A 24,297-nucleotide genomic window follows, 5' to 3' on the forward strand; every position below is an offset into this window, starting at 1 on the left:
GAGTTTAAAAAACATGAGTCAATATCCCAATGATCTACTTATACTTGTTAAATTGATTATCCATCAAGTGGTACTACTATTAAAAAACCCATCATATAGTTGGCCAGTCTCTAGCATTTAATGACTCAGTTGTATAAAAATCTCAAACATTGATTCCAAAATGTAAACTTGTGAATAGATCATCCAATGTGAATTGTGAATAGATCATCTGTGACTTGTGACTTGTGAATAGATCATCAAATTTATCCCAGGGAAGTGTCATAAAAAGTGTTTGTGGAAATTTTTATATCAATGTGTTCATTGATGGTTTTGCTGAGAGCAGTGGGCAGAACTAGGCAGAGCAGGAAGCTCTATCTTCATAGATCCTAAACTTCCAGAAAGCATCAGCATCACATTGGAGGGGAGAAACAAGACAGAGGAAGCAATTTGGATAGATGCATGCCAGCTTATTCATCACCGATTCTCAAAGGTTAAGGTGACATGAATACAGGATTTAAAGCTGGTCGTCTTGAGGCTTTCATAATGCCTATGACCATCCTTTGACAATATGCCTTTATTAAGCTTTTCTTGGAATTTTCTAAACCTTACTTAAAGTATGTTGGTTTCTATTTTCATCTTCTAACTAAAGTGGAATTATAAGAGGTGCCACTTCAGCTGCACTTTGAGGAAAATCATCTGATTTCAGGACATGCTGATTTTGAACAATACCAGGTGCCACTTGGAGGGTAATGCCCTTACCAGAGGGATTCACAGTCATGCCTGTTGCATTCCCAAAAACTTCACATCTTTTCAAGTCAATCCAGCTTAAAAGACACCAAGGAATCTCTCTATATTTTCTGGAGCCTTCTGGAGGCAAGTACTCTTGCTGTCATAAAGCTTTCCTTGGTATGAAGACAAATCTCTTGCATGGCATAACACACAAACCTTGTGAATGTTAGCTTATTTTAATTTTCTGATAATTCATTTGGTATGAGATTGATCTTTACAACTTCTCATTCAAATAGTGCCACAAAATATTTGAAAACAGAACTTTTCTCTATCGCTAAGTAGTTTCTTAATAAATAATACCCACAAATAGAAAATCAATGAATAAAACTTTTCAGCCATAGTTTCTAATTTGGTTGGAGTGGAGTAGATTTTCTGTGACCATTTTTTCTTTAAAAAATGAAGCTAAAATTTCTGATGCCTCTTTTTATTGAATTTAAAGCAGCTCTTTTGAGTTAATACCCAGCACCATCAAAATATTGAGACAGTCGGCAGTTGATGAACATTTGTTTCTCTTTAGTTGTTTCAAATATTACCTCGTGATGAATGCTCATGAATATAAGTCTCTATTTTAAGTATAAGGGTAGAACATACTGAAAATGAAACAGTGTTTGCAAGTTCTTGCATCACTTTTTTTCCTTCACATTTAATAGCCAAAAATTGGGTATTCATCTGTGCCTTCAGTGATGGTACAAAAATGTGCTATAACTAGACCAAGTAACCACATTGTTTGTGGCTTTATTTCTCCAACAGAGTGCTCTCATTTGGTCAGTAATTTTTCAGTCACAATAAAAAATTATAAAGAGCTCTCGGGTGTCCACATTATTAGATGCAGAAGAAATAGGACAAATATTTAATGCATGTGCAGACACAGATGCACACAACTATTAAATGTAATGTTTTCAAAGATGAATCAGAAAATTTTGGAAAAATTAAGCCCATTTTTCATGGACACTATCAAGCAGGGAAGGTGATGATTAATCAGCATTCTTTCAATGGCCATTTTTCTCCGGATTCTGGGGCGCTAAGTCACCAGAAGGGGATCCTCAGAGCACATAATAGGTGCCTGAAAGTACCTGTGTGAAGTGCCACACAGGAAGTGTCGTGCATTTGCCTGCCACCAGCAGACACAATTCCCAGGCAGAGGCTACATGGGAATTGTATCATCACAACAACCATACACAAGAAGGCAGTTTATAAGGCAAGCACCGCACAAGTAGACATACCCTTCATCCCAATCTGCAAACTTTAGCCTGAACAATGAAATTTAATCACCCACAATATTAAATACTAGGGTTCGGAATGGTAGGATGACCCAAATTATCTTTTAACTTTTTCTTGTTTAAGAGGAGGGGACACTGGCACTTAAAAAAATAAATTGGAAAATAATATGGCTTCAAGTGGACAAATAAATTAGAATTTCTAAGGAAGACTTTGCATTATCTATTGCTTTCCTCTTGGTTCTGTTCCATTGATAATTTCTCCCCAAGTTTTCTAATAAGTTCTGCTAGGTCTTCTGTATTCTGAGATTTTTCTTCAAGGAGTTCATAGCGGAGACTTGAGATATCCTGTTTAATTTCTTTCAGTTCCCCTTTGAAAAAGAAGAGTGATAAGATGTTAACTGTAAATATGTAATGCAGAGAAACTAGTGATTCTTAGGTTGAAATTAGTCCTAGTTTCACATACATTTGTATTTTGAAACCTTTCAAAGGAAATGTTTCCCTAATGGAGCAGGTTTCTATGGTCTAAGTGTTTTAGTAAATGAAAAGATTATAGCAAAATTATAACAAAAGTCCTCCTAAAATAAGTTAAATGAAAATGGGGGTGGTGAATGTTGCAGGGGTTGGAGTAAGTAGCTCCTTTGCCTTTCCCAACCACATCCTCCCCTCTCAACCCCTCCCCCCAGTAGCCCCCAAAAAGCAACAACAAAAAAGAACTGGGGAGAAACTAGCCTATTCCCCAGTGTTTAACGGTACTGAATGGTTGGTGAGACCCTGTTCTTCCCTTCCCCATGAAGCTCACCCGTCCCCAGCCATCCCCTCCAGCTCTCACTCTGCATCAGGCCCAGGGCCCTGGCTCACTCCCAGAGCCCAACTGTCTTTGCATTCAGCTCTCACCTTCATTTACTTCATCACTCTCCTTATCTATTTGGGCTTTCAGTACATATCTTTTAATGAGCCTCTTCATTATTTTCTAGACAGAGAAGGGAGAAATACATCACAGTTTTTATTTCATGACAAATATCTCATATGGAATAAATTTCTGAGTATTCTCTATAGTAAACACTTTGGAAGTGATGGCTATTCATGATTAGTGAATTAATTCTTAATAATAAGAGATGGCAGGGAATGTATACAAACTGCTTTTCTTTTAAGGTGATATATCACCTAGACTGCTGACTCAAAAGTTAATTCTTGAGAAGAGAATCAGTTTGGAGCAAGCGTCTAATCCTTTATGTCCATTGCATGTATTTTATTTGAAAAGTATTAGAGTAAGACATGCCCTTTCATTTGGGCAAGGTAAAGATGCACAAACTGCGTGTGGAAATAGGAAATCAAGCAAATACATACTCATTTTTGCTTTCCCTCACCAAGGAATATAGCCGTTTTTAATTTTATGCCGGCTATTAATTCAGCAATGGCCAGTTTCAATGTAATAAAATGTCTCCCGTATCTGGGCTTCTAGTATGTGCATGTTGCTATTACATACCCTTTTCATTTTAAGCAGAAGGCTCAGTACCTATGCAGGAATTTCTGGGGTAGATATATAGCCAAACAAAAACTTACTACTCAAGCCCAAAATTAAATGGTAGGCAGTAAAACTCCACTTCTAGGAACTTATTCTAAGGAGATAATTGGGTAGATGAACAAGTATATTCATAATAGTTCTGCTTATAATGGAAAAAAAATAATAATTCCCTAAATACTCATCAATAGAGATTATTTTAATGAATTATATATTTATACAAAGAAATACTATATATTCATTATAAATAATATGTATATATATTTTGTGGAGTGCGAACAGACGACAAAACTTTCTGTGTATTAGTAACTCATTTATATAAGTTTATATGTACATTTATATAATAATGTGTGTAAAATTATTCACACACATACATATATCATCTGGCACAATGTTTACCAAAAGTAAACAATATATTTGTCAGTGATGGAATTTTACTCTTATATTTTTGTAGGATTAGGCCTTTTACCATGAACACATAAACTATAATCTCCATAATGCCAAAGACTTCATCTATTTGGTTTATTTATGTATCTCCAGCCCTAGAAAGTGGCTGACACCTGGTATCTAACAAATATGTGTTGAGTTTATGCGCTATTCTGATATTCATGAAAAAAATCCTAATAGTTCATTTTCATTTAAAGAATTATGCAGTTTGAGGATGTAAATATTACAAATAACTAGCCTATTTCTTTAAATATCCATGCTTACCAAATACTGTCTTGGAGGATTATTGAAACTATTTAAATGGAAATCTTCTGAGCTCCGCATCCTTGATTGCTTACTCTGCCCAAGCTGTAATTTGAGAAGAATGAGAAATAGATTCTTATTCAATTTTCTTTCAAATAATGTGATTAGATTATTAGATTATAAAATATTACCTATGTCACTTCATATTATATATATAAATCATTATCTATGTGTACACTGCATTTTAGCTTAACTTTAACATTACATTCAGTCTTCCAAGACAAATCACTGGCATTTCAGATATGTTCAGTTAGTTTCTCAATGGTTATTAGAGGTTGCCTGAGGCGTATATTAGACATTTTTTTAGCCATGAATTATGCTGTCATGCCTTCCTATAACTACATCTGTGGTAGAGAGAGGCAAACCAGTTGGGGAAGTGATGGTGATTTCAGAAGTGCCTTTGATGAGGGATCGATAGGCCAGTATGATTGACTTATAATATCCACACCTGCAGTGGATTGTGAAGGAGAGTCTGAAGAAACACCAGAATAGGACTTTATCATAGGACAGAATTTAGGGTGCCAAGAAAACATTAATCCATTTGAATTTTAAGGTCTGAATAGGATCCCATTTAGACAGCCCTTTCCAAATGTTTCCCTGGATAGGCAAATAATACTGAATTAAGAATTTTTGCAATCTGCAGTAAAGGTCATAATATTCCATATAAGCATGCTGAGAAGATGTTTTAAAAAAACCCTTTAATGCATTTTCTAAAGAAAAAAATCAGTTTTAAAAAATAATCATGTAGGAAAACCTAAGCAAAACAGAGCAGCACTAAATTTCTATGTTTTTGGTGTAAATGTCTTTAGAGTACATTTAATGATTAGGAAATGCAATATCAAGAAATCTAAAGACTGTCTTCAAAGACAGTCATGATATATATTTTGTAATCCCATCTAAGATGCTATAAGTAAAGCTCAGTGAGGCTCAATTTAAAAATTTGCCTTAACTTCAATGCCTAGTTGCTTTAAATGGCCCTATGCTGAATTAAAACAGCTCATTAAAACATTCAGCCATTTAACTAACATGTATTGAGTGTCCTCTATTTGTAAGGTGCTGTGCTAGGTTATGGGTATTAAATTAGGAACATAAACAATTATGGTCTAGCTGAGTTAAAAATAATAGGAAAATATGGCAAGGATGATGAAATCCATAAAAAACAATATATAGTTTTAAAAATATTATTTAGATAACATCCATCCTTTTTAATGTAGCTATTTCCCTTTTTCGTTTACCCCTATAAAAATATCAGCAAAAGGTCCATGGGTTTTACTTATTTTGGTTTTAAATGTCATTAGGATCAAATTATAATGATCAAATTATGCAACTCACAAAATAACCAAATGGAGGCCTCTTGAACTCTCAAAAAGAATCCAAGTAGACTGATTGAAATTTGGCTCTGTCACAAACTAGCTGAGCACACTAGGCAAGATGCTTACAATTTGTGTAATCTTTTCTAACAATGAAAGGAATGGTCTTGTTGACCTCTATAGTTCTTCAAGCTTTACAAATATATAAATCCATGAAATGCTAAGGAAATTTCAACAAAAATTTTTACTACTATAACAGAACCATGACTTTCAAATTATGATTTATGCTGTAAGAAACATCATTAAAAATGAGGACCAGGTTCAAGCCCACATCCATCCCCCACATGTTATGATAGAGCATGGAGGATGAAGACAGGTTCATAATTAGAAGGATAGGGTCCAGAGAAAGGAATTTTAGAGGATTATGTCATTAATTTACTATCTATTCATGATCTTATGATTGCAAATAGTTAATTGGATATTTGATATCTCTAATGTTTCATTAGAAGCCATTAGTACATACAAAAGGTGCTTATGGAAATAGGAAATTGAAAAATGATGCTGCTTTGGGATATTTTTGAAGGCTAATTCCCAGTCCTTCATACTCATTTGGGTCTATCATTTCCAGTTAAGGTGTCTCCACAACACACTGCCTAAGAGACAGTGATTTTTGTTTTTAAACCTAATATTTCATTGATGTGCTACATCTAGTCACATCTGCTCTTTTCTAATTTTTTTATTTAAGAAGTGGGTTTACCCAACAATCATGCATAAAATACAGGATTCCCATATACCACCCCAATATTGACACCTTGCATTGGTATGGTATGTTTCTTCCAATTCATAAAAGCACATTTTATGATTGTGCTATTAAATATAGTTCATGCATTAACAGGATTTATTATTTGTGGAGTACAGCCCATGGATTTTTTTAAAAAAATTTTATTCCACTACCCATATATACAACCTAACATTTCCCATTTTAACTACATTCAGATATATTTCATTGCTGTTAATTACATTCATAATGTTGTACTACAATGACCACATCTATCCTCCAAACATGCCCATCGTTCCAAATAGGAATCCTGTACATTTTAGCCTGAACTTTCCATTCTTTATCCCCACCCCATCCCCTGGTAACTTATATCACTGAGTACATATAATAATTGTCCTTTTGGGTCTGAATTATGTCACTTAACATGTCTTCAAGGTTCATACAGGTTGTTGCATGTGTCAGAATATTATGACTATATAATAATAGTCCATTGTTTGTATATACCACATTTTATTTATCTGTTCATCAGTTGATGAACACTTGGGTTGCTTCTATCTTTTGGCAATTTTGAATAATGCCACGATGAACACTGGTGTGCAAATGTCTCTGAGACTCTTCTTTCAATTCTTTTGGGTATATAGCTAGTAGAGGGATTGCCAGTTTATATGTTAATTATTTATACTTTCTGAGGAACTGCCAAACTGTCTTCCACAGTGGCTGCACCATTTATATTACCACCAGCAATGAATGAGTGTTCCTATTTTTCCACATTGTCTACAATACTTGTTATTTTCTGTTGTTTCTTTTTAATAGTAGCCATTTCAGAGATTGTGAAATGATATCTGTTTGTGGGTTTTTTTTTTTTTTTGCATTTCCATGATGGCTAATTATCTTGAGCATCTTTTCATGTGCTTTTTTGGCAATTTGTAGACCTTCTTTGGAGAAATGGCTATTCAGGCTTTTTTCCCATTTTTTAATTGGGCTGTTTGTCTTGTTAAGTTGAAGGATTTCTTTATATATTCTATATATTAAACCTTTCTCAAATATTTTTTCCCATTGTGTAGGCTGTCGTTTCACTTTCATGATAAAATCCTATGAGGAACAAAAGTTTTTAATGTTGATGATGTCCCATTTACCTATTTTTTCTTTTGTTGCTTATGCTTTGGGTTTAAAGTCTAAGAAACCATTGCCTAAAACAAGATCCTGATGGTGGTGTCCTATGTTTTCTTCTAGGAGTTTGATAGTTCTGGCTCTTATATTTAGGTTTTTGATTTATACTGAGTTGATTTTTTTATAAGGTGTGAGGCAGAGGTCCTCCTTTCTTTTGCAAATGGAAATTCAGTTTTCCCAGAACCATTTGATAGAGAGACCATTCTTTCCCAATTGAGTGGTTTTTGGCCCCTTGTCAAAAATTAGTTGGCTGTAAATGTGAGAGTGATTCTGAGGTCTCAGTTCAATTCCATTGGTCTATATGTATGCACTTGTGCTAGTACCATAGTGTTTTGATTATTGTGAGTGTGTAATAAGTTTTTTAAAATTTTTTATTGTATTTTTTTGAGATTGTTCACATACCATACAACTATCCAAAGATCCAAAGTGTACAATCAGTTGCCCATGGTACCATCATACAGCTGTGCATCCATCACCACAATTTTTAGAACCTTTTCATTACTCCAGAAAAGACAGACAGAAAAAGGAAACTCAAATCCTCCTATACCCCTAACCACCCTCCTCAACTATTGATTCATAGTTTTGGTATAGTACATTTGTTACTGTTGATGAAAGAATGTTAAAATACTACTAACTGTAGTATATAGTTTGCAATAGGTATATATTTTTTTCCTATATGCCCCTCTATTATTAACTTCTAGTTATAGTGTCATACATTTGTTCTAGTTTGTGAGAGAGATTTCTAATATTTACAGTTAATCACTGACATTATCTACCACAAGGTTCACTGTTTTATACATTCCCATCTTTTAACCTCCAACTTTCTTTCTGATGACATACGTGACGCCGAGCTTACCCTTTCCACCACCTTCACACACCGTTCAGCACTGTTAGTTATTCTCACAACATGCTACCATTACCTCTGTCCGTTTCTAAATGTTTAAGTTCACCCTCGTTGAACATTCTGCTCATGATAAGCAACTGCTCCCCATTGTTTAGCCTCATTCTATATCCTGGTAACTTATATTTCATGTCTATGAGTTTACATATTATAATTAGTTCATATCAGTGAGATCCTGCAATATTTGTCCTTATGTCTGTCTTAAACTCAATATACAGCCCTCAAGATTTCTGCATCAATCCATTTTCTTAAGACTGTTTTGTTCACACACCATACATTCTATCCTAAGTAAACAATCATTGGTTCCCTATATAGTCATGTATTTATGTATTCAGCACCATCACCACTACCTATATAAGGACATCTCCATTTCTTCCACAAAGAAGGAGGAAGAGTCAAAGAAGGTAGGGAGACAAAAGAAAAAAAAAGAGAAAAAACATGACAGCTAGAAAGCAACAAAAGGAGAGTTATCATTAAACTAAAGTAGAATAAAGAGTCAGACATCACCACCAATGCCAGGAGTCCCATTGCCTTCCCCTATTCTCCACACACCACCCCCACCCCCCAATATGCATTTAGCTTTGGTATATTGCCTTTGTTATATTAAAGGAAGCATAATATAATGTTTCTGTTAATTATAGTCTCTAGTTTGCATTGATTGTATTTTATCCCCAATCCCACCCTATTTTTAACACCTTGCGATGTTGACATTCATTTGTTCTACCTCATGTAAAAACACATTTGTACCTTTTATTACAATTGTTGAGCACCCTAGGTTTCACTGAGTTAATACAGTCCTGGTCTTTATCCTTCCCCTTTCCTTCTGGTGTCCCACGTGCCCCTAACCTTCCTCTTTCTTAACCTTCCTCTTTCAAACATACTCACAGACATCTTTGTTCAGTGTACTTACATTGCTGTGCTACTATCTCCCAAAATTGTGTTCCACACCTCTCATTTCTGTCTTTTCCTTTCTGTCTGTAGTGCTTCCTTTAGTGTTTCCTGTAGAGCAACTTTGTCATTGTCTGCTTGTCAGAGAATATTTTAAGCTCTCCCTCATATCTGAAGGACACTTTTGCTGGATGTAGGATTCTTGGTTGGTGGTTTTTCTCTTTCAATATCTTAAATCACCCCACTTCCTTCTTGCCTCCATGGTTTCTACTGAGAAATTTGCACATAATCTTATCAAGCTTCCTTTGTATGTGATGGATCGCTTTTCTCTTGCTGCTTTCAGGATTCTCTCTTTGTCTTTGATGTTTGATAATCTGATTATGAAGTGTCTTGGCATAGGCCTATTCAGGTCTATTCTGTTTGGGGTACGCTGTGCTTTTTGGATCCGTAATTTTATGTCCTTCTTAAGAGAAGGGAAATTTTCATTGATTATTTCCTCTATTTGTGCTTCTGCCCCTTCTCCCTTCTCTTCTCCTTCTAGGACACCAATGACAAATACATTCCTGATTTTGTTTTGTCCTTAAGTTCCCGAAGATGTTGCTCATATTTTTCCATTCTTTTCTCTATCTGTTCTTTTTTCTGTTCTTTTGTGTGTAGGCTTTCAGATATCTTGTTCTCTAGTTCCTAAGTGTTTTCTTCTGCCTCTTGAGATCTGCTGTTGTATGTCTCCATTGTGTCTTTCATCTCTTATGTGGTGCCTTTCATTTCCATAGATTCTGCCAGCTGGTTTTTCAAACTTTCGATTTCTACCTTATGTACGCCCAGTGTTTTCAGTATACACCTCATCTCTTTTGCCGTATCTTCCCTAAACTTTTTGAATTGATTTAGCATTAGTTGTTTAAATTCCTGTATCTCAGTTGAAGTGTAAGTTTGTTCCTTTGACTGGGCCATAACTTCATTTTTCTTAGTGTAGGTTGTAGTTTTCTGTTGTCTAGGCATCTGGTTCCTTGGTTACCCCAATCAGGTTTTCCCAGACCAGAATGGGCTCAGGTCCCAGAAGGAAGTAATATTCAGTATCTGGTTTCCCTAAGGGTGTGTCTTAGAAGATTGGTACACCCTGTGAGGCCTCAAGTCACTGTGCTTTTCTGCCCAGCAGGTGGCATCTGTTGACCCATAGCTCCCAACTGGTGTAAGGAGGTATGGCCTGTGGCTGTTTTCCCCCAGGCTCTGGTTCTGAATGGAAGGTGGGCAGTAGAGCTTGGCCCTGCCTCTTTGCTCTTAGGGAAGATACCCCTCCTAGGGTGAGGTCATTAGCATTTGAATGGGCTCTCTGCCTGTGCTATCTCAACCCTTGTCTAGGTCAGAGCACTGGGAACTGAAAATGGCTGAGGCTTTCTCCACTGAGACAGAAAAAAGGACAGAAAGCCCCCTTCAGGGCCAGTCCGCAGCTACCCTCCGGCTCTCCAAGGTCAGTCATCACCAAAAGCCTCTGCTTGTTGGGGATTTGTAGCTTGTATCCAGCAGTCCACATTTGTTAATTAAGACCCCAGTTGGAGCTCAGCTGAACTATATTCACTTGCTGGGAGAGTGCTGCTCTATTGCACAGTGAAGCTTTGCTCAGGCCATGGGTGGAGGGGGCTCCTGCCTTGGATCCGCAGTTTTGACTTACAGATTTTATGCTGCAATCTTGGGTATTCCTCCCAATTCAGTCTGGTGTATGATGAGTGGGCAGTCATGTTTGTCTCCCTGCAGTTATTCCAGATTATTTACTAGCTGTTCGTGGTTGTTTATTAGTTGTTCCAGGGAGACTAATTAGCTTCCATTCCTCTCTGTGCCACCATCTTCTTCTGTCTCTCCTGTAATAAGTTTTAAGGTTAGGAAGGATGAGTCCTCAACTTAGTTCTTCTTTATCTGGGTGGCTTTGGCTATTTGAGGCTCCTTACCCTTCCATATAAATTTGATGATTGCTTTTCCAATTTATGAAAAATATTGAAAATCTGATTGAGATTGCATTGAATCTGTAAATTGCTTGGTATAGAATTGACATCTTAACAATATTTAATCTTCCAATCCATGAATATTTATGTCTTTACATTTATTTAGGTCTTCTTTGATTTCTTTTAGCAATATTTTATAGTTTTCTGAGTATAAGTCCATTATATTCTTGGCTAGATTTATACCTACATATTTGACTCACCTAATTTCTATTGTAAATGGAATTTTTTCCTCGATTTCTTCTTCTGATTGTTCATTGCCTGTTTATAATTTTGGAAGTTGGTCTTGTGCCTTACCACTTTGGTGAATTCACATGAGATGAATCTCCAAATGTTTGTCTTAGATTTTTCAGGGTTTTCCACATATAGGATCATTTCATCTGCAAAGAGATAAAGTTTTACTTCTTCCTTCCCAATTTGAATACCTTTTGTTTCTTTTTTGTGATTGCTCTGTTAAGAACTTCCAGTACAATGCCGAATAACAGTGGTGATAGTGGGCATCCTTGTTTGTTCCTCAGCTTAGAGGGAAAGCCTTCAGTCTTTCACTGCTAAGTATGATGTTAGCTGTGGTTCTTTCATATGTGTCCTTTATCATGTTGAGTAAGTTTCCTTCTATTCCTAGTTTTCTAAGTATTCTTTTCAAGAAGGGGTGCTGGATTTTGCCAAATTCCTTTATATGTCAATTGAGCTGATCATGTGGTTTTGTCCTTCATTCTCTTAATGTGATTTATTACATTAATTTTTTTTTTTTTATGGTGAACCACCCTTGCATACCTGGGATACATACTACATGATCTTGGTGTATAATTCTTCTAATGTGCTGTTGGATTTGGTTTGCTAGTATTTGGTTGAGGATTTTTTCCATCTATATTCATAAGATATTGGTCTGTAGTTTTACTTTCTTGTGGTATCATTATCTGGTTTTGGTATGAGCATGTTGATGGCCCCGCAGAAAGAGTTAGGCCATGGTCCCTGATCTTCAATTTTTTTAGAAGAGTTTGAGCAGTATTGGTGTTTGTTCATGTTGGAATGTTTAGTAAAATTCCCCTGTGAAGCTGCCTGGTCCTGGGCTTTCTTTGTTGGGAGGTTTTTGATTACTGATTCCATCTCGTGGAATACTTAAATTCTTAGAATTATAAGAATTTGTCCATTTCATCTAGGTTATCTCATTTGTTGATGAACAGTTGTTCATAGAATCCTCTTAAAGACCTTTTTATTTATGTGGGGTCAATGGTAATGTCCCCCCTCTTCATTTCTGACATTTGTTAAAGGTTTGTCAATTTTATTGATTTTTTTTTCAAAGAATCAGCTTTTGGTTTTGTTGATTCTATTTTTTTGTTCTTTATTTCATTTATCTCCACTTTTTTTATTTTTTCCCTCCTGCTTGCTTTGGGTTTAGATTGCTGTTCTTTTTCTAGTTATTCAAATTTTGAGGTTTGGCCTCTGATTTTGAAGTCTTTCTTCTTTTTTAATGCAAACATGTAGAGCTATAAATTTCCCTGTCAGCACTGCCTTTGCTGCATCCCATAAATTTTGTTATATTGCATTTAATTTAATTTGCCTCAAAACATTTCCTAATTTTGCTTCTGATTTCCTCTTTAAACCATTGATTAAGAGTATAAAACATACCTAAATTGCCACATATTTTTGAATTTTCTCTTTCTCCCTCTGTTTTTGATGTCTAGTTTCATTCCATTGTGGTTAGAGAATATACATTATATGATTTCAATATTTTTCAATTTATGGAGACTTATTTTGTGACCCAAAAAATGTTGTTTCCTGGAGAATGATACATGTGCACTAGAGAAAAAATTGTATTCTGTCTTCGTTTGGTGCAGTGTTCTGTATATATCTGTTAGGTCTAGTTGGTTCCGTATTGTTCAAGTCTTAAATTTCCTTATTGATCTTCTGTCTAGATGTTCTACCCATTATTGAAAGTGGTTTATTAAAGTCTCCTACTCTTAAGGTAGAACCGTCCATTTCTCCCTTCGAATCTGGCAGTATTTGCTTCATATAAATTAGAGCTCTGCTGTTAGGTGCATATGTTACATCTTCTTATTGAATTGACTCCTTTATCAGCATAAAAAGACCATCTTTGTCCTGCACAACTATTTTTGACTTAAAATCCATTTAAACTAACATTAGCATAGCTATGCCAAATCTCTTTTGGTTGCTACTTACATGGTATATTTTTTCCATCCTTTCTCTTTCAACCTACTTATGTCTTTGAATTTAAGGTGAATCTCTTGCACACAGCATATAGGAGGGTGATGATTTTTATCCATTCTGCCAATCTCTGCATTTTGACTGTACAATTTTATCCACTCACATTTAAAGTCACTACTGATAATGCAGGACTTTATTCTGTCATTTTGCTAGTATGTGTTCGTAAGTCTTAAACTTTTTTGTTCCTCAATTCTTCCATTAATCCCTACTTTTATATTTATTTGATATTTTATGTGTCATATTGAATGCCTTGTCTTTTCTATCTGCATATATTTTTCATATATTTCCTTGTAGTTGCAATGGAGTTAAATTTAACATACTAAATATATAACAATCATATGTTTTATACCAATTTGATTTCAATAGCATACATATATACTTTTCCTATACTACTCTTTCTCTCCCCCCCTTTTTGTATATTACCAATTATATATTTATAAATTATATGTCCAAAACCATAAATTTATTATTATTTTTTATGCATTTTCACTTTAGCACTTGGTAGAAGTAAGAAGTGGTATCACATCCCCCAAATACAATACAATAATAATTTATAATTACCTAAATAGTTACCTTTACCTGAGCTCTTTATTTCTTCATGCCGCTTTGAACCACTGTCTATTGTCCTTTCATTTCAATCTGTAGAACTCCCATTGCTTTTAGGGAAGGTCTAGTAATGAGGAACTCCCTCAATTCAACTCTGTTTACCAGGAAATGTCTTAATCTCTCCTTCATTTTGAATCTCACCAGATATAAAATTCTTAGTTGGTAGTTGTTTTCTCTCAGAACTAAGTTCTGCCTTCTTGTCTCCAGCGTTTCTGATGAGAAATTCTCACTCAATCTCATTGGGATTCCCCGTGTATGTAACATGTTGCTTTTCTCTTGTAGCTTTCAGAACTCTTTCCTCATCCTTTTTATTTGATAGTGTGATCGATATATGACACGGTGTATTTTTTTTCATATTCATCCTTTTTTTTGGTGTTCTCTAGGCTTCTTGTATGTGCATATTAACATCTTTTGCTATTTTGGGAAATTCCTTCATTATTTCTTTGAATATTCCTTCTGCCCTTTCTCTTTTTTCTCCTCTGGGTCTCTCATAATGTATATGTTGATAAACTTGATGGCATCCTAGAGGTCTCTTAGGCTATTTTGCTTTTTATAATTCTTTTTCCTTCCTTTCTTCCTCAGCCTTACTTATTTCGATTGTCTGTCTTTCTGTCCACTGATTCTTTCTTCTGCTAGTTCCAATCTGCTGTTGAAACATTCCTGGAAATTTTTTATTTCAGTTATTGTGGTCTTCCATTAGTTGTGTTGAGTTCCTTTTTAAAATTTATATCTCTACTAATATTCCCATAATGCTCATTCACTATTTTCCTTATATCCTTTGGTTCTTTCTCTGTATTTTCCTTCATCTCCTGAGCATTTTAAATATCATTTTTTTAGTAGATTCTTTTATTGATGACAGAATCCTTAGTCCTTTGTTAGATTGCATTTATATTAATTAAAAAATTAAAAAATTAAAAAATCAATTCTTAATTTTAGAAAATATGCATAGGTTTACATTTTAAAGGATTTAATAGGAGAACTTAGTAATGATAATGTAAGGTACTAGCTATATACTGTATTTTATTTTTAGCAGTGTAGATGAGTGTAATCTTTTATGCACATTTTTTTTATTGTGATTGTCCACATACCATACAATTATCCAAAGCCAAAGTATACAATCAGTTGCCCCCAGTACCCTCATACAGCTGTGCATCCACCACCACAATTAATTTTTGTTCCATTTTTAGAACATTTTCATTACTTCAGACAAGAAATAAAGACAAAGAAGAGGGGGAAAAAAAAAGGAAAGGAAACTCAAATCCTCCCGTATCCCTAACCACCCCCTCCATTGTTGACTTGGAGTATTGGTATAGTACATTTGTTACTGTTTATGAAAGAACATTGAAATACTACTATCTGTAGTATATAGCTTGCAATAGGTATATATTTTCTCCCTACATGCCCCTCTATTATTAACTTCTAGTTGTAGTGTCATACATTTGTTCTGGCTCATGAAAGAGATTTCTAATGTTTGTACAGTTAATCATGGACATTGCCCACCACAGGATTAAGTTTTATATATTTCCATCTTTTAACCTCCAGCTTTCCTTCTGGTGACAGACATGACTCTGAGCTTACCCTTTCCACCACATTCACACACCATTCAGCACTGTTAGTTATTCTCACAACATGCTACCGTTACCTCTGTTCATTTCCAAACATTTAAGTTCATCCTACTTGAACACTGTGCTCATACTAAAGCAACTGCTCCCCATTCTTTAGCCGTGTTCTATATTTTGGTAACTTATATTTCATGTCTATGAGTTTACATATTATAATTAGGTCCTATCAGTGAGACCCTGCAATATTTGTCCTTACGTGTCTGTCTTAAACTAATATAGAGCCCTCAAGATTTCTGCATCAACCCATTTTTTTAAGATGGTTTTGTTCACACACCATACACCCCATCCTAAGTAAAAAATCAATGGTTCCTCTGTATAGTCACATATTTATGTGTTCTCCACCCTCACCACTATCTATATAAGGACATATACATTTCTTCCATAAAGCAGGAGGAAGAGTCAAAGAAGATAGGGAGGCAAAAGTAAAAGGAAAAAGAAAGGGGGGAAAAAACATGACAACTAGGAAGCAGCAAAAGGAAAGATAATCTTAAGTCGAAGTAGAATAAAGGGTCAGACAATACCACCAATGCCAAGTGTCTCACACCCCTCCCCTATGCCCCCCGCTTATCTGCATTTACCTTGGTATATTGCCTTTGTTACATTAAAGGAAGCATAATACAATGATTCTGTTAATTATACTCTCTAGTTTATGTTAATTGTATTTTTCCTCCAATGCCTCCCTATTTTTAACAACTTGCAAGGTTGACATTCATTTGTTCTCCCTTGTGAAAAAACATATTTTCATATTTCATCACAATTGTTGAACACTCTAGGTTTCAGTGAGTTACACAGTCTCAGTCTTTCTTTTCTCTTTTCTTCTGGTGTCCCACATGCTCCTAACCTTCCTCTTTCAACCATATTCGTAGTTATCTTTGTTCAGTGTACTTACATTTCTGTGCTACTGTCACCCAAAATTGTGTTCCAGACATCTTAGTCCTGTCTTCTCCTATCAGTCTGTAGTGCTCCCTTTAGTATTTCCTGTAGGGCAGGTGTCTTGTTCACAAAGTCTCTCATTGTCTGTTTGTCACAGAATATTTTGAACTCTCCCTCATATTTAAAGGACAGTTTTGCTGGATTTAGGATTCTTGGTTGGTGGTTTTTCACTTTCAGTATCTTAAATATATCACCCCACTTCCTTCTTGCCTCCATGGTTTCTGCTGAGAAATTTGCACATAGTCTTATCAAGCTTCCTTTGTTTGTGATGGATCGCTTTTCTCTTGCTGCTTTCAGGATTCTCTCTTTGCCTTTGACATTTGATAATGTTATTAAGTGCCTTGGCATAGGCCTATTCAGATCTATTCTGCTTGGAGTACACTGTACTTCTTGGATCTGTAATTTTACATCTTTCATAAGAGATGGGAAATTTTCATTAATTATTTCCTCTATTATTGCTTCTGCCCCTTTTCCCTTCTCTTCTCCTTCTGGGACACCAATGAAATGTACATTCTTGTATTTCATTTGGTCCTTAAGTTCCCAGAAATGTTGCTCGTATTTTTCCCTTCTTTTCTCTATCTTGTTCTTTTGTGTGTAAGCTTTCAGGTGTTTTGTTCTCCAGTTCCTGAGTGTTTTCTTCTGCCTCTTGAGATCTGCTGTTGTATGTTTCCATTGTGTCTTTCATCTCTTGTGTTGTGCCTTTCATTTCCATAGATTCTGCCAGTTGGTTTTTCAAACTTTCAATTTCTACCTTATGTACGCCCAGTGTTTTCATTATATGCTTCATATCTTTTGCCATATCTTCCCTAAACTTTTTGAATTGATTTAGCATTAGTTGTTTAAATTCCTGTATCTCAGTTGAAGTGTAAGTTTGTTCCTTTGACTGGGCCATAACTTCATTTTTCTTAGTGTAGGTTGTAGTTTTCTGTTGTCTAGGCATCTGACCTCCTAGGCCACCCCAATCAGGTTTTCCCAGACGAGAACAAGCTCAGGTCCCAGAAGGAGGAAATATTCAGTATCTGGTTTCCCTGACCGTTTGTCTTAGAGGATTGACACACCCTGTGCCCTTCTGCCCAGCTGGTGGTACCTGTCAGCCTGTCACTCCAGGCTGGTGTAAGGAGGTGTGGCCTGTGGCTCTCCTCCCCCAGGCTCTGGGGTCTGGTTCTGAATGAAAGGTGGGTAGTAGAGCTGGGTCCCTCCTCTTTCCTCTTGGGAAGCTGTGCCCCCTAGAGAGAGGTCATTTGCATATAAATAGATTCTTTGTTTCTCTGACTCTGCTATCTCCACCCTTGTCTGGCTCAGAGTGCTGCGATTTTAAAATGGCTGAGGCTTTCTCTACAGCAGGGCACTGAGAGCTAAAAACAGCTGAGGCTTTCTCCACTGAGAGAAAGGGACAGAAAACCCCTGTCTACGGCCTGCAGATTGACTGTTGGCCAGAGATAGCACCTGATTCTCTGGGTTTCCTGTCCTGAGACGGATATGTCCCCTGACTCTCCCAAGGTCAGTTGTCACCAAAAGGCTCTGTCTGCTTTTTGGGGATTCACTGTCTGTACTGAGTGGTTAACATTAAAACCCCTGTTGGAGCTGGGCTGAGGTATATTCACTTGTTCAGAGAGTGCTGCTCTCTAGCTCCGTAAGGCTTCCATGAGGGAGGGGCACTCCACTCAGATCCGCAATTTTTACTTACAGATTTTATGCTGCGATCTCAGGCATTCCTCCCAATTCAGGTTGGTGTATGATGAATGGACAGTCATGTTTGTCTCCCCACAGTTATTCCAGGTTATTTACTAATTTTTCTGTATTTATGAGTTGTTCCAGGGGGACTAACTAGCTTCCACTCCTCTCTATGCCACCATCTTAGCTCCTCTCCCCTTAAATATCATTTTTAAAAGTTTTTGTCTGTTATGTTCACATTCTACTTCATTCTTGTTTTCTGGATTTTTATCCTCTTCCTTTGGATTTCTGGTTTCATTCCATTGTGGTCAGAGAAGATACATTGTATCACGTCAGTATGTTCTAATTTATTGAGACTTGTTTGATGACCTAAGATAGGTCTATCCTGAAGAATGATCTATGTGCACTTGAGAAAAATGTGTATTCTGTTATTGCTGGATGAAGTGTTCTATGTGTGTCTGTTTCCTTATATGTCTTGTAATATTTTGTTGTATACTGTCCATTTTAATTTTTTAAAGTAATATTTCGGGTTTATTCCCTGAGATGCCTGTTTGTTTCTTGAGTTTGTAACCAGCTTTTGATATGACAGATATTTTCTTGAGTTGTCAGTCTCTTGTCAGAAAGGGTCACCCAAGGTGAATACATAGTGCAGAGCTCTCCCTGTCTTTTCTGGTCCTGTGTCTTATCCTATGCTTGTGCTTGCTAGTTGCTTTGGAGTTCCCCTGTTCACAGGAATTTGCATGCCCACTCTACTTCCCAGGAGACAGACCTTATCCTTCTGGGTGTTTAAAGCAGATAAGCCTTTGCCCAGGCCATCTGCCCCAATTGTTTTCTTTCACTGCTTTCACTTTCTCAAGCTACTTTTGACTGGAGGGCAAATTCTAGGAACAGATGCACCCTGAAAAAGTGTCTCTAAAATCAGTCTTTCTCATCTGGAAAAAGGCCAGGGACCCACAAAGGGGGCACAGACTGGCTCCAAACTGCCCCAGGGAAGGGATCAGGAAGAACCAGGAGCTTCTTCCATGGCTCCCCTAAACTATGCATTCTTGACCTACCCAGCAGATGCAGCCCTTACCTGTCCCCAACAGCTCTAAGGAAATGTAGCATCTTTAAGTTTCCTCTGTCACTTTTGGGGTGAGCTGGAACAATGGCCACCCCCAGAGCTGGGCCCCCAGTGATCAGGAGTCACTAATCAAATCCATGGTCGGCAATTGGTCTTGGAGAAGTGGATTTTTATGTCCCTGTTTGGCACCAGCAAGCTATACCAGGTGCTGGACCCCACTGTTGCCTGCTGCAAGAGTGGGGGATGGATGCCATTAACCATCTCACGGAAAAAGCAATTTAATGATATTTTCTGTAATCTACCATCCTCTTCCTCCCACTCTTTCCTGGATGCTATACAGTGATCTTCTGGACTCTTGAGTTTTTAAATAGTTGATTCGGACAGTTCCTGTCTGTTTAATAGTTGTTCTGGTGGAGGGACTGATTTCTTGAGCTTCCTACTCCATCATCTTCCCACAGTCCCCTCTCCTTTCTAACTTAAGGGCATTATGTTTGCTGTTCCCAATTCCTGAAACATTATTTTCCTGAGTTTTACCAGGCTGGCTTGCTCTGTCTCATCCTTGGATTTTAGCTTCTCAGAGAGGCATTTGCTTGCCATCCTGTGTAAAATGGTTTTTGTTGTTAACCTTGAGCAAGCTAGGCCTTTAAGTTCCTTGATAACACACATCACAACTGATAATTATTTAATGTCCTTGTATGCTTGCATGTTTTTCTGTCTATATTCACCTAGGCTCCATGAGAGGAGGGACTTTGTTTAGTTCATCCCAGTATCTCTGATGTGGTGTTACATGGCATATGGTAAGTGCTTAAAAGGTGTTTTGAAGAAAGAGACATGAAATGAAATGAAGGAAGGAGTGCTTTTTGGTCACCGATGGACTGTGTGTAGTTTCTAGACACCTTGCTATACAGGATACTTGCTATCTGGGTTTATGAACCAGTTGAATGCAGCTCAACTACATGGCAAAGATAAAGCTGAAACATGGGGAACTGGTGTAAAGGCAGGAGGCTGACACCTTACACACTTTGAGACTGGATGGCCCAGAAGAAGTAACAGTCCCAGGAAAGCCAAGAAAAATGATGCCCTGTTATTTTGAGAATGTGTATGATTGTGGATTTTGCAGAGCGTTGGCCTTGAGGCTCTACTGACCCAGCTACAGTCTGTTCACAAAGTGCAGCACAACACTCAGCTCCTCTCTGCACACAGTCATTGGGGAGAGTCCAGGCTGTCTAAACTGCAACACTGTTGACATTTTGGCGCTAGCTAAATCTTTGATGTGGAATGTTTAGCAGCATACCTGGCCTCTACCTACTACATGCCTGCAGCACTCCTCCCCCAACCCCAGTTATGTTATTAGAACCAGAAATGTCTCCAGGGGGACAAATCATCCCTGGTTGAGAACCAGTGGTATAATTAGATGGCATATGACTACAGAGCTATAATTTCATTTGGATTGATTTAATGTGACCAGTTTGGCTCTAAATCTGAAGAACCAAGTTTTGCATTCAAATATGACATTTTTTTCAGCAAAAATTTCTAATCAATGTTTAATGCATAATAGATAGTCAATAAATACATACCATTTCTTTGTATTACATAATTTTTTAAACAAGTTAAGGGGAAACTTGTTTAGTGGTGCAAAGAAGCATTTTTACCACTTGGTGGCAGAAAATTCTAAGGTATAATTGTTTCCATGTACAGCTACTAAAAAGACTGAAAACTGATGTCTGTAACACTTTTGCACATACGAGGGAACGCAACTTGCAATATGCATAATATTTAAACCTTAAGGATTTGGATATTTATAGATCTTACTGACATGTGTAATGTGACAGGAGTGGGAATGTGAGAACTTGCTGAGTGAAAGCAGGAAGGACTGGATAAAATCTTTGTTCCTAACTAGTATGAAATATATTTTTTCTCAGCTGCATAAACCATCAACTGTCCTTCTGTCCAAGAATACCTTTCTTATCAAGAAATTCCTCTGTGTGATTTACTAAGCTATATATATCTTCCATCTCATTTCCTGCATTGTTTTCTTTTTTTGATTTCCTAGTAGTTAGTTTGAAATTAGCATTTCTCATCTTGTTGTAGTTTCATTGGAGGAGCAGAGTGAGTAACACTAAACCCTTGTTTATTAAGAACAACAAGTAACTTTCAGTCTTTGGAATTTCTTATATTGTCAGACCTAGCAACAGTTCTGGAAGTCTCTCATTTCCCACATGCATTAAATGACCAGAAGCCAAGAACAAAGCAATGGACTACTAAAGTATAGGCAATGCTTGCAGTCAGAGAGGACTGCAGAGATGAAAAAAAGGCATATTGTACAGCACTTACAAGCCTCTTGCTTTGGGATCTAGTAGGTGGATTTGAATTCTGGCTCTGTCACTTGCCTGAAATGAGAGTGTGGGCAAGTCATTTCACCTCAATAATCCTCAGGTTCCTCATGTGTAAACAGGGAAAATATTATTACTTACCTCATAAAGCTAATGTGAAGATTAAAGAGATAAGCTGTGTAGAATATGTAGCTTGACATACAAAGGGTATTATGCAAATAACAATAGCTATTGTACAGAAGGATAAGAATCTATGTGTGGCTTTAGGTTAGTTTTCAGCTAGTCTATTCATTCTAAAGGTAATTCACTTAATATTGTTTCTTACTGACATGACACAGTGATTCAAAGAATGAAATATTCAGCCATTCCTATGCCCAGATGAGCATTAGAACCTCCTCAAGTGCTTATTAAAATACAGATTTCTAGGTTGCACTATCAGAGATTTTGACTCAATAGAACTAAGTTAGAGGATTGGGAATTTAGAAAACAGACCTAGGGCACTAGCATTGTAATATTGATGTAGCCCTGGTCCTAATTAAAGGCTAAATAGCGTAGTTCCTGGCTCTATATTTTAAAAAACTGAATTTCATTTAACTCAGTATAAAATGGACTGAAAATGCTAAACTAATGTGTCCATGCTCCGTATTTACCTAATATATGGGGTGTAAAAATCTGCTCTAAAAACTGAAAACTTTTAAGTGATGTGCTGTGAAGCTGGAACAGAACAGTTATTCAAGGTTTACAGGTTTATACATTTAATGAAGTATAGCAGAGATCAGCTTTTCATGTATACTATCTTTCAGACTTTATATCTGAAAAGCAGAGACTAGCAACCACCAAATTCAGTGACCTTTAGAATTGAAGGATATGACTGAAAATAATGAATAGGGCTGCTCACTTTGGGATTCCCTTGTACATAACTTGTTGCTTTTCTCTTGTAACTTTCAGAACTCTCTATTCTTGGCATCAGACGGTTTGATTATTATGTGTCTCGGTGTGGTTCTCTTGGAATTTATCTTGTTTGGGGTTTGTTGGGATTCTTGAATGTACATGTCCATGTCTTTCATTAAATTTGGGAAGTTTCCTGCCATAATTTCTTAGAATATTCCTTCTGCTCCTTTCTCTCTCTGTTTGACTTCTGGGACTCACATAACAACTTTATTGATATGCTTGATCGTGTCACATAGGTTATCCAGGCTCTGTCCACTTACATTTTTTTTCTTTCTATTTCTCAGCCTGAAAAATTTCAATTGCACTGTGTTCAAGATCATTAATCCTTTCTTCTGCAAACTACAATCTAATGCTGAAACCCTCGAAGGAATTTTTCATTTCAGTTACTGTGGTCTTCAACTCTAGTATTTCAGTTGCTATTGAGAATCTCAAAGATATTCTCATATTGTTCATTCACTGTTTTCCTCATATCTTTTAGTTCTTTCTGTGTTTTCCTTTATTTCCTTGAGCATATCAAGGATCATTTTTTTAAAGTCCCTGTCTGGATGTCCCAAATATAGTGCTCTTCATTGATGGTTTCTGGATTTTTATTCCCTTCCTTTGGACAGGTCATTTCCTATTTCTTTGTTTTGTAAACTTTTGTTTCGCACTGTGCATTTTAATAGTTAAAGTGTTAACTCTGAGATTTAGTCCCTGAGCTGTCTGTTCCTTATGTTTGTATCCAGATGGTGATATGACAGATTTCCTTGAGTGCCAGGAGCTAAAAACAAACAAACCAATCAACCAAATTGGCTCTGCTTTGGCTGGTGGTCTCCTTCAGAGCTTTGCCCTCCTATAAAGAAGATCAGCCCAAGGCAAATGCTAAGTACAGGGTCCTTTCTGTCTAGTCAGTGCCTGCCTGGAGCCTGTTTTGTGTGTGTGTGTGTGTGTGTGTGTGTGTGTGTGTGTGTGTGTGTTTTCCTGGGTTTGTGTGCTTGCTCATGGCTTTAAGAATTTCCCTAGTTACAGTTTACAGGAGTTTGAATGTTCCTTCTACTCCTTTCAAAACAGACATTCACCCCCTCTTGGATGCTCTATTGTATGACTTAATTCAGGTAGTCCTTTGCCCCAGGCTGCTTCAACTCAATTGTTTCTTACAGTCCTTTAGCTGTCCACAAGCTGCTTCTGTGCTTTCAGGAAAAATTCTGGGAGCCCAAGACAAGTTTCCTGATTCGATCTTTCAGGCTTCTGTAAGATAGATTGGCACCAACATACAGGCACTCCAGTATGTGCCTAGGGTTTACTCTGCTCTCTCTGGAACAGGGCCAGAAACCCACAATGAGAATGCAGACTGGCTCCACACCATGCTGGAGAAGGCATAGGGGAGGGGTTAGTAAGGGCTCCATGAGTTTTTCCTACCATTTTTCAGGCAGCTTTTTCTTGATTTGGTACTTGCCCAGTTACTGCAACCCTTTAACTGCTCCTGCAGTTTTAGGAAGGTGGCTCTGCCCGTTTTTGCTGGTTGTTCAAAGATTCTGGGAGGGGATGTGTTCCAGTTTGCTAATGCTACTAGAATGCAAAATACCAGAAATGGATTGGCTTTTATAAA

General features: G+C 36.9%; 1 protein-coding gene across 1 annotated transcript in view; it reads right to left on the minus strand.

Moving 5' to 3' along the window:
- Nucleotides 1-1,176: 1,176 nt before the first annotated feature.
- The window catches only part of TRPC6 (transient receptor potential cation channel subfamily C member 6), a 242,530-nt gene continuing 219,409 nt past the window's right edge, over nucleotides 1,177-24,297 (minus strand). Inside the window, exons 10-12 of the mRNA XM_037841196.1 lie at nucleotides 4,222-4,305; nucleotides 2,883-2,958; nucleotides 1,177-2,356 (exon numbers count right to left, since the gene is read on the minus strand). Coding sequence (XP_037697124.1) covers nucleotides 2,205-2,356; nucleotides 2,883-2,958; nucleotides 4,222-4,305 — 312 coding nt within the window. The 3' untranslated portion in view covers nucleotides 1,177-2,204. The remainder of the gene's footprint in view (nucleotides 2,357-2,882; nucleotides 2,959-4,221; nucleotides 4,306-24,297) is intronic.

This window comes from Choloepus didactylus, chromosome 6, assembly GCF_015220235.1.
Source record: "Choloepus didactylus isolate mChoDid1 chromosome 6, mChoDid1.pri, whole genome shotgun sequence".
Lineage (NCBI taxonomy): Eukaryota > Metazoa > Chordata > Mammalia > Pilosa > Megalonychidae > Choloepus > Choloepus didactylus.